This window comes from Bacillus rossius, chromosome 1 (assembly GCF_032445375.1).
Source record: "Bacillus rossius redtenbacheri isolate Brsri chromosome 1, Brsri_v3, whole genome shotgun sequence".
In the NCBI taxonomy this organism is placed as follows: Eukaryota; Metazoa; Arthropoda; class Insecta; order Phasmatodea; family Bacillidae; genus Bacillus; species Bacillus rossius.
The window spans coordinates 282,764,108-282,775,573 of NC_086330.1; the positions used below are offsets into that span (position 1 = coordinate 282,764,108).

At 33.6% G+C, this 11,466-nt stretch overlaps 1 protein-coding gene across 3 annotated transcripts in view; it reads right to left on the reverse strand.

Moving 5' to 3' along the window:
• The window catches only part of LOC134527663 (protein lifeguard 1-like), a 49,821-nt gene extending 39,384 nt beyond the window's left edge, over positions 1 to 10,437 (reverse strand). The window contains exons 1-2 of one of the 3 annotated variants that reach the window (XM_063360538.1): positions 10,087 to 10,437; positions 680 to 1,032 (exon numbers count right to left, since the gene is read on the reverse strand). In XM_063360538.1, coding sequence (XP_063216608.1) covers positions 680 to 1,032; positions 10,087 to 10,161 — 428 coding nt within the window. In that variant the 5' untranslated portion in view covers positions 10,162 to 10,437. Of the gene's footprint in view, positions 1 to 679; positions 1,054 to 7,653; positions 8,245 to 10,086 lie in introns of those variants that run through there. The other 2 variants (XM_063360537.1, XM_063360539.1) reach the window with 2 other exon arrangements.
• Positions 10,438 to 11,466: the final 1,029 nt, after the last annotated feature.

Consider the following 11,466-nt stretch of genomic DNA (forward strand, 5'->3'; position numbering starts at 1 on the left):
ACCCAAGCTGCACAAAGCATATAAGAAGGTCAAGAATGCAAGATTTCTATTGGCAAATTATTTTAAGCGCTGATTACGAGTTGGCTACGCCCTTTGTGTTCTAGCCGAAGTGAGACGAACGTTACTGATCGCCGAGCTGTGAGACAGCTGTGTGAGCGCCACAGCGCAGCGCAGAGCACATGGAGAAACATAACCTTGAAACCTGATACCGGCCATTTCTAGTGCCGCTAAGCGAAAGGAAGCAAAAGCGGGAGGGCGGGAGGCTACAAACAAAAGCGGGAGACTCCCGCCTAAAGCGGGAGGGTTGGCAGGTATGCATATGACAGTGTAATGATAAAGTGTGATGTTGGGTAGATAATAACATCAAAGAAATCTTCAAAATAATTTCTAGGGATAGTAACAATTTTTTTAACCTATACATAAGTGTTAAGGAGGCAAGATTATAATTTACTAACAAAGTAAAATCAGAGTGACCAAAATCTATGTAAACTAAAAAATTTAAAAACTGGTTTTCAATAAATTATACTTAAGGCAGTGCCTCAAGGCAACAATGATGCATGTAAGGATGTGAGAAACTCATCCTTTCATTGCATCAGTGATTAAAGTCTGAATGTTAGCTGAAGCACCTGTCAAAAGAGTGATGCCTTGTCCTTAAGAGACAGTATTCATGTGTACTCACTGGAAGATGAAGAGCGCGATGATGCCTATGGTAACAAGCAGCTGGATGAAGAGGATCGCGTAGACCTTGCGCACGAATCCAGCCCGGACCGACTTGTCGCCGAATGACGGCCCGAACATGTCACTCTCCGGCCGGACGATCGTGTCGAGTGGGTTGACAAGCACAGCAGTCATGTCCGTTGACTGGGGCGATGGATAGGGTTGGTACCCAGGGGTCATCGGCTTGTACGCTGGGGGAGACACAGGGTCCTGAGGGTAGTAGCCGGAGGCCTGGGGGTGGTACGCGGGCGCCTGAGGTTCTGGAGCCTGTGGGTGGAAGCCTGGAACCTGCTGTGGGAATCCAGGGGTTGATGGCTGAAACCCAGGAGCTGATGGCTGAAAAATAGTGTTAAAGTTTAATGCAGGTTGGTGCAGTTAAAGTATAGGCTCATATTATTGTACGTCACCCTCACAATAATGTTAAGTACCTACTTCCCAACTGTGCATTTTTATACCATATAGTTTTAAATACTTTGTTTTATAGAACCACAATGATACATTGTAACCATACGTGACACGCAATTTCAATGAAATATTATGGTTACAAATACAGTAGTGTCTCGATTAACCGAGGTTCCTTATCATCAGAGCAAACTACAAGTGCCACCATTACCAGCAAAGACTGTTGGAATATTTTCTTGAGGACTTAGAAAATGATTTTGACTGTTATCGAAAGCCTAAAGAAAATCAACCTTAGATTTGCCATTTAATGGTTGGAAAAATCATGTAGCGACGTGAAACAATCTACTCTGAAGAAAAGCTGGAAAAAACATTACCACAGAGAATAATTCTGCTCGGCCAACTGAAAACCGAGACAATTTTCTTATTCCATCTGTGTTATCCAATATTTTGCTTACCTAAGGTTATCAAGTTAATTGAGACACTAAACGTAATTAAGTTAATGCATTGTAAGTTTCAGATTTAATGGAACACTTAACAAAAATTTCACTTGCCTAGTTTTCTTATCTACTTTCTCACTTTCTCCAGTATTTGCCAACTTTTCCCAACAAGCATCAGTTTAACTACCCAGACTTTATCTTGTCTATTGTTCTCAGGTGCTACAGGAAACAGGCTCAAGATGATGGGATCCCACTGAGACAAATGTAGGTTTCAAAACACTTAGGTACAAAATCAGAGGTGCAATTCCAAATACTGGATGCGGACTAGCATGAATCCTGCCTAATGCTTTTCCATGCATAGACACCATGAACCTAAAGCTCTAATTCAACACTGTTTCACAGAAAGTAGGATAAAATGGAGTAGTAAACCAGAGGTAAAGATGAAAAAATTGTTTTTCACACTTATATAACTTAAATTATGTAAAATGTGACAAAATGTTTTTTTATACATTTAGAAACAATAAAAACAAATTCTTGTTTCAAATATATAATATGGAATTATAAAACAAAGTTTGACAAATATAGCATATTTATTTTAGCATTTCACTGAATTAACTGTGCATTACATATTTTATGACAAAGATAACTATTCTGTATTATGTATTCAATTTCATCCCTTGATCCTGATGGCAAATATAGTAGTAGAACAATGTAAGAAAGTCATCAGGAGAGATGTTATGCTGCGCATTCTTGTGGCAGGACCTGATCCTAAACCATTAGCGCACGTATGATAAGGGCATTTTGGCCATTTAGAATGTACAATTTTTTCTGCAGTTGTGATTATTTACTATGGCTGGAAAAATTCCTGCAATGTTTGGTTGCAACAATTACGATGTTGCTAACTGCTTGAAGTTAAAATTCCTTAGGCATGTTGGCGCCGAAGTCGTCTGCGTGTTGCGGCACTGACCTATATATAATCGCTGACATAAACACCAGGGAAATGTTAAGCTTATCAGTGTGCCACATAAATCTAAGTGATAGAAAGATGTTTTAAAATGCATTTTACAAATTTTAAGAGTCACACAAAGAAATAGTCGCAACTTAAAAATACGTTATAATTTTAGGACTACACATTGGTTAAACAACATTTTTCCTATATTCCGGCTTTGCACGGATGCAATGCTGATACTAAATATACTACAGAACCACTATGTCCCTGCATTTTAAATCTGTAATATCTTCGAAAATATTAATTTCAATTACATGCTGTAAAGGGCCATATTGATCTATATTAAATGCACAATGTATTTCAGGTACTTAATTGGATAAGGATTGATGCTGTATTGCTTAAAATCACTTCGTAAATAAGCCATTATTTCTCGTAAAAAGTAAAGGATAAAAAATGGTTATTGTGAGTTATCCCTAGAGATAGACATATACTATAGCAGACTTTTTTGTAGACCTTTTTTAAGGTGTACAATACTGTAGTACATTATTTTCATCTATCTCGTAAGGTTCAGCCAGCGTTTGCAATGTAAGCGCAAAAAAAGTGTGTTTATTTACATCACATTAGAAACCTTTAAAATTATCAGTGTTTCTCTACTATATTATGCATGTATTATAGGGGAGGTAGGGGAGAGTTGAGACACTTTTTATATATATATTTTTTATGTGCTCAATAAAAGCCAAATATTTCATATCTTCATGTCTGCCTAATCCATGGTGTTATTAGCACATAATAAAAAATAATAAAGTAATTATGTTTGCGTGAGTGCCTGTAAATTATAATATTACACAGTGTTGCATAGTGTATCAAATCTCCCCATGCTAGGGAGAGATGATACGTATGTTAGGGAGAGCTGATACACTTGTTAAGTATGTTTATTTATAATGGTTTCAAAGATTTGGTTTTGCACAGAAGCATAAACAAAGTATGTTAAATAAAAATAAATGTTTTAATAAATGAAGATTTACCAAATTAAATGGTAGGAAACTAAATAGTTTGAAATAATACCCATAAATACATTTAACTAAACTAAACAAAACAGAATCAACAGTTTCACAACACTTTACTACTACACATTTAACATTTTTCACAAAATAGGCCTATATTACATTTTTTTTCTACAGATCATGAAAATTACCTATAATTTTGAACACGAAAAAAACAATATAGTCTCATAAAAAAAAAACTTCTTTAACAGCATTACCTCATGTTATAACCATGAAAACCTTCTCTGAAACTGAATCCTTCAATCCTGTCATTTCGTAGAGTAAATGTGGGTTCACTAAGAACTTTCACTATTTGGTTTTCATCTATCACAGTAATGTCTTCTTTTTCTGGCCACTTAAACTTTGAATTGGAAACATACCTGTTAAATTTTATTTTACACACACACTGTCATCAGAGATTTTCAATTAATCCCACAAAATAAACAATTGTTTTCTTAGTTGTGAATGACACAAGAACAGAACATGATTATTTTCCTCAAAATAGAATTCCATAATTTTAAAAGCATTTTATAACGTTTTATGTGTGCTATGTTTATCCCTTTTTAGGCATACGCTTTGCTTCACTTTCACTCGATTCAGAGCTGCTGATGTTTTCATTCTTAGATTCTGTCTCGTATTCTTCACTGTCAGAAGAACTAATAGTTGCACACTGTTGAGGATAACGGTTTTTTTGTTTTTATTTGTTTTATTTTTAGGAAATAGAGCCTATTTTGTGGACTTTTGTTTTTCAGCATATTCCTCTTCTAATTGATTTTTCACTGGCGTGTCTGTCAGCACTGTTGACTTGGCTCTCTTTCTTGGTTTCCTAGTGGTGTTATGGACATTGTCCTTAGCTTTAGCTTTAGGTAAGGGCCTAACATCTGAAGGTGACACCATGTTGTTGCAACCTTATTTGTGTTGGAACTGGATGATGCCTCTTCGTGACTCATAATAGCATCTTGAGGTTCTGCAGCATTTTTTAGCAGGCAGTCTGTAACCAATGATGGCATAAAATCATTATCAGTAAAACAATCTCTGTTGAAGGGCCAAATTCCAGTCTTTTTGAAACCGGCTAGGATGTTTGCAGGAGTAAATGATTTTGGGAATGCTTGTCCAATCACTTCTCCTAGATCATAGATTGTCCTGGAGTTCTCCTTTTTTCTTTTGTAGAAAAATGGCATCTAAAAAAGAACAAACATATTAAGGTTAAAATAGTCTTAACACCAAATGTAGGTACAATCCAAACAGAGCCCTAATAAATGTGACAGAATATGGCAATATTTTTTAACTTCATTTCTAAACCATAGTTTAAAGGCTTACAGCAGTTAAATAAAATAATATCAAGAAATTCTGCAAACAGATTCTTCAAACAGGCTATCAAAACAAAATAAAAAATAGTCTTATGTTTTTTAGGAGAAATGATTCAATGTATCAAGTCTCCCTGATTCGGGTGTATCAACTCTCCCCTGTTGTGCCTTATACAAGAAACATAATCTCTTGCACTCATACAGGTTAGAATCAAACTAATAAAAGCAATTATGGTTCACTGAGTGTATATATTCTTTGAATTTAAAAGTTTTATGACAGGCTTTCATTGTATAAAACTTTTATAGAAAAGAATTCAGTAGGCTTGAAAAAAAACTTACATTGGAAGAAACACTGTGAGCTTCTTTCTTCGTGTACTATTCAAGCTGCCATCTTGATTTACCTGTGTGTTTTTTTATTAGAACCTAATATATAATTCACAACTTATCATTGGTACCAACATTGATAATTACTTGAAAATTTTTTATTGTATCAACTCTCCCTGTGTATCAACTCTCCCCTACCTCCCCTACATATAAACCTTCCTCTTGAATCACTCTATCTATTAAAAAAAAGCATCAAAATCCGTTGCATAGTTTTAAAGATCTAAGCATACCTAGGGACAAACAGGTAGCGGGAAGCGACTTTGTTTTAAACTATGCAGTGAAGATGTATTTAACACTGTGGTATTATGTGTAAATAATAAACTAAAGTACTTAGGGTCGAATGTTGTCTGCTTCAACTTAAGTTTTTACAATATCTTATTTGACTCATTATTACATTTTAATAACATTGTTAAAGAAAAATATTTGTTATTGTTTAAGTAGTGTTATTATAATAATAACTGTAAACACACAACCCAGTCTGTTGGTTTGGTTATTTTACACTCAGTAGACATATATTTAATTTTTACTTACAATGAAAATTAATCTTATAAACATTATCAAAATATTAAATGTGTACATAAATATTGTTATGAACGCATACAGGACCGCGAAGCCCGACAGCTTCGGAGCTGGCTGGCGGCTACACATGGCCACTGACTTCATGTGCCGTCCACTGATGTAAGGCATGCCACAAGTTCCTGACCCGATTACAAGGGTCCTCGCTACCCTTGCTAAGGTTAGGTATGTTTCAATGTTAAAAGCTGTATGATCATTGCCCTTTTGTCATCATGTTTAAAGTTAGGTCTTTTTCACTATCTTTAAGACAATATAATCTTTTAGATTGCAAAAACTTGTTTAGATTATAAATACACTGTTTTCATACAAATATATGGAATATGAATTAATTACTCTATGACAATATAAGTATCAAAAGACGAGAGAAAATCTGTGCCCGATATACCCATTACAATACAAGGGAATTTGAATTTCGCTGGTGCTGTTCCGGCCAAGCTGTTAAGATAGCTGCAGTCAAATGTCACCAGCATTTGCCTTGTAAAAGACATGCATTTTTTATATTGTTCTACTAAAATATCTGCCAATGGCATGATCACGGCACACACTGTTTGCTATTTTAATTCAGTACCTCAGAAGATCCTGGTGAAACAATAACTCAAATATTACAATACAAACAAACTATGTTAGGTCTAATGGAAATATATAATTCATTGTTATAATACAACTTTTTGTAAAGTCCAGGATACTTGGACATACTAAATAAAACAGCAAACATCATCATGTATAATATGATCAACATATACAGGATCATGCCATCAGTATCAAGGGATTAACTTCTTTATGTGACAATGAACTTTCACCCAAGCAAAAAATTATAAGAAATAAGTAATATCATAGTTTTCGAATCTTATAGCTAGCAATTATAATAATAGTCATATTTATATTTAATGGTTGTTAATGATATTTACCCCACAATTTCCCTGGAATTCTTTGCTCTCCTTACAAATATTTTTTTTTAATCCAGTGGTAAAAAAAACAACATATTTGCTAGACATTTAAGTAATAATGTCAAAAACCTCATATCTCAAAACTATATAAATTTTCTTTGTAGAATTACCACGTAGAAAACATTGTATCTCAACTTTGTTCTAGGGTAAATATGTAGTTGAGCGGTATTTGCGAAAAAAAATGTTAAAAATCCAAAAATACCTTTATTAGACGCTCTTCAACTTCCTCTTTTCATTAAAAGCGGCGGAGGTAGTAAATTCCAAATACTTTAGGAGATATCAAATTTTTAAATTTCATCATATGTAGTTGAGCGGTATTTGCATAAAAAAATGTTAAAAGTCCGAAAATACCTTTATTAGATGCTCTTCAACTTCCTCTTTTCATTAAAAGCGGCGGAGATAAGAAATTCCAAATACTTTAGGAGATATCGCCGTTCTTATTTTGCATACAAGACCTGTGTTTATCATTCGACCGCCGCCATTTTTTTATTTTGCCGTGTGTTTGTGAATGCCTAATTAATGAAAATGGTCGATTAGGTCAGGTGAGTTACATTAAAAATACTTTGAAACTAAGCTTTCAAATAATATGAAATTATTTCAATGGTTCTTTAGTTTTAAAGTATTTATAATGTAACTGACCTGACCCAACAAACCGGGACAAAGGAACGAATCACGTAAAATTTTGGTAAATATTTACAATCGCGGTAGATGCCAAAAATAATGCTAAAAATCCGAAAATACTTTTATTCTATGCACTTTCACTTCCTCTTTTCAAATCAACCGGCGGAGATAAGAAATTCCAAATACTTTAGGAGATATCGAATTTTTTAATTTCATGATATGTAGAGTCGCGGTAGATGCCAAAAAAAAATGTAAAAAATCCTAAAATACCTTTATCATATGCTCTTCAACTTCCTCTTTTCATTAAAAACAGCGGAGATAAGAAATTCCGAATACTTTAGGAGATATCGAATTTTTTAATGTTGCAATACAGGACCTGTGGAACCATTCGAGCGGCGCCATTTTTGTTATTTTGCCGTGTTCGTGAATACGTGAATCGTGAATGCGTAATTAATAAAATGGTTGATTAGGTCAGGTCAGTTACATTATTAATACTTTCAAACTAAGCCGACATTAAAAACTATTTTGTGAATTAATTTTAATGGCTGTTTAGTTTTAAAATATTTATAATGTAACTGACCTGACCAAACAAACCCGGACAGAGGGTGAACAGTAAACTAAAATGGTCGATTAGGTCAGGTCAGTTACATTATAAATACTTTAAAACTAAGGTGATATTAAAAATAATGTGAATTAATTTTAATTATTCTTTAGTTTTAAATTATTTATAATGTAACTGACCTTACATAACAAACCCGTAACAAAGGATGTACAGTAACAACTCACGTAATTTTTTTTGTTACTTATTACTTGCGCAACAATATCAAAATAACAAATAAGACTTTAAAATTAGAAACGTTAAAAACTCACGTAAGTTGGAGGCGGTAATTAAACACCGTTTTAAACAATAATTGAACTAAATAATCACGTATTAGTTCATTTGAATTCTGGCCTATCACGAACAATCACGTGACATCATTATCCAATAAAAAAATAGATACTCGTTCTCGTACGTAAACAATAGAGGTGTAAAAGTAACGAAAAAATGTGTACCCGTATGTATTCGTTACTATAAAAATTAGTACTAGTTACTTTTGTATCGTTACTCGTTACTTCTGATACCGCATGACATGGCACATGCTATGTAACAGCATCGAATCGAGTCGTATTTCGTACGCGTACAGTATGACGTCGCGTAAATAAAAATAAATCGAATATAAACAATTAAAAATATCTGATAATTAACAGCTTTTGTTAACCAAGAAACAATTAACTCTCATTAGAGCGGCTTTATTATAATATATCTTTTAAGATAAGAACATAAAACGTGAAAATACGCGATTATAAAAAACAAAAACATACATATTTATAATTTGTAAAAAAATACTTTCTTACGTTGTTTCTGTTCGAATCTAAAACTTTGTCTACACACACAATACCTTTAATAAACAGTAAAAAACTTGGACGACGAATTTCCAAATTATACTTTTATTAATAAACAAACATAGTTCTTTGTAACGAATACGCGCGCGCATGCGTGAAACATACGAAAGATGCGAGTAACGAAATGCATTCGTGTGTAACGTTTCGTTACTCGTTACTAGATGCCGCACCCGTTACTCAGTAACGAATACATACGGTTTGCTACAGCTCTAGTAAACAAGAAACAATGGTGCACGCACGCCACAGGAATGCGCTGGTTTTGTGCTGAAATTTAAAAATTCGATATCTCCTAAAGTATTTGGAATTTCTTATCTCCGCCGCTTTTAATGAAAAGAGGAAGTTGAAGAGCATATGATAAAGGTATTTTCAGATGTTTAGCATTTTTTTTGGCATATACCGCGACTCTACATATGATGAAATTAAAAAATTCGATATCTCCTAAAGTATTTGGAATTTCTTACCTCCGCCGGTTGTTTTCAAAAGAGGAAGTGAAAGGGCACAGAATAAAAGTATTTTCAGATTTTTAGCATTATTTTTGGCATCTACCGCGATTGTAAATATTTACCAAAATTTTTTTGTTACTTATTACTTGCGCAACAATAAAAAATAAGACTTTAAAATTAGAAACGTTAAAAACTCGCCTAAGTTGGAGGCGGTAATTAAACACCGTTTCAAAACAATAAATGAACTAAATAATCACGTATTGGTTCATTTGAATTCTGGCCTATCACGATCAATCACGTGACATCATTTTCCAATAAAAAAATAGATACTCGTAAACAAGAAACAATGCGGAATGCCACATGAATGAATGTAATTGTGATGAAATTTATATATTTATATATCCTAAAGTATTTGGAATTTCTTATCTCCGCCGCTATTAATGAAAAGAGGAAGTTGAAGAGCATCTACTAAAGGTATTTTCGGATTTTTAACATTTTTTTTCGCAAATACCGCTCAACTACATATGATGAAATTAAAAAATTCGATATCTGCTAAAGTATTTGGAATTTCTTACCTCCGCCGCTTTTAATGAAAAGAGGAAGTTAAAGAGCATAGAATAAAAGTATTTTCGGATTTTTAACATTTTTTTCCGCAAATACCGCCCAATTACATATTTACCCTACAAAATACAAATTACACAATTTTTCTAAGGAAAAGTCGCTCGCGTTAAATATTACCTACTAAAAATTATAAAACATAAAGATCTAATTCGTTATTGCAGTACGGTTAGAGTTAAAATATAAAAACATTACTTACTTTTTCACTTCCATCGCCTGCTTGCCATCCCAAAGGCGCGTAAGGCATTGAAGAATTCTTCGGATTCTGATCCATTTCAATGATTGTTTAGCAGTATTTACTCACAATATGCAAACGTTTCTTTAAAAATATATATATATTTATATAGTGTTCTTCCTGGCGATAATACCGCCTCCCTCAAGAATCCTAATCTTTATCTGTCGGGGAGATATCACAAAACCGCAAACCTTAAAATTACAACACAAAATAAAAGCGTTTAAAGAAGATTTCCAGGAATTTTTTTTTTCAGATGTTGAGTATTTTCCTTGAGTGTTTTCCTTATTGTTTTTGGCCTTTGTGCTAAAGAATCAGAAGCCACAATCATTTTCTTAAATTTAAACTTTGAGATAATTTTGGAAATTCTTTTAGGTTGTGAGATGGTTTAAACAATTTAAGACCACTGCAAACCGAAGGTGGCTACGTCGAATGATCAAATAGTGACCGAGTGAAGCAGGTTTCCATTTAGCTAATGTGTTGCGCCATAATTATTTAGACGCCCATAACATCGGTTGAATGTAATGTTTGGATTATATAGTAAAATTTCAGTTTAAATTTTTTGGAACTGACTTTGTTTAGCAAAAGAGATCATGATTCATACTTACGAACCATCATACATCATGGTCGAGAACCATTTTCCCTATGTGTTTTGGGTGTTACAATATGGCATAAAAGATAATATCAACTTCATAATAAAATGTCTCATGAAAATTCTTCACTCCATGATTGCAACTTTATATCGTTTAAATTTAAAATTTTGTTTACAAAATGATTTGTCTGAAGTTAAAAGTATTTAGCTATTACAAGTTTTATCCTATGAATTCATTTGCATTTAGTAATATAATAGTGATGGGTCGTTCCTGAACGATTCGTTCAAAAAGAACGAATCTTTGAGAGAACGAAATCTTGCGATTCGTTTGCGATGTAAAGAACCGGCTCTTTGAGAGCCGGTACCTTGAAAGATTCGGAAGAACGAAAACGCGGGGAGAGCGAGAGAACGAGATGAGAGAACCGGCCACGCGCCCGGTCTGATTCGTTTGTGAAATGATTCAAGATGTCAGGAGTCTGAAGAATTAATAATCACAGCGTGCGCATGTTTACAAGAGCAAACGATAACTGATCAAATAAAATAGGGTAACATGAAAAGTATCTATAGGTACCTGAAAATGTCAACTTTTAAGTAGTGGTTTAAAATTGCTTTTTCACATTCACATACACAAATTTGGAAATAAAAAACTAAAAAAAACCGTATGAATTAAAAATAACAGGGAAAGTAACTACAAATGTTCACACTTACCATTTTTGGGTTAATTAATGTACTTCATTTGTCTCTCTTCATACTGA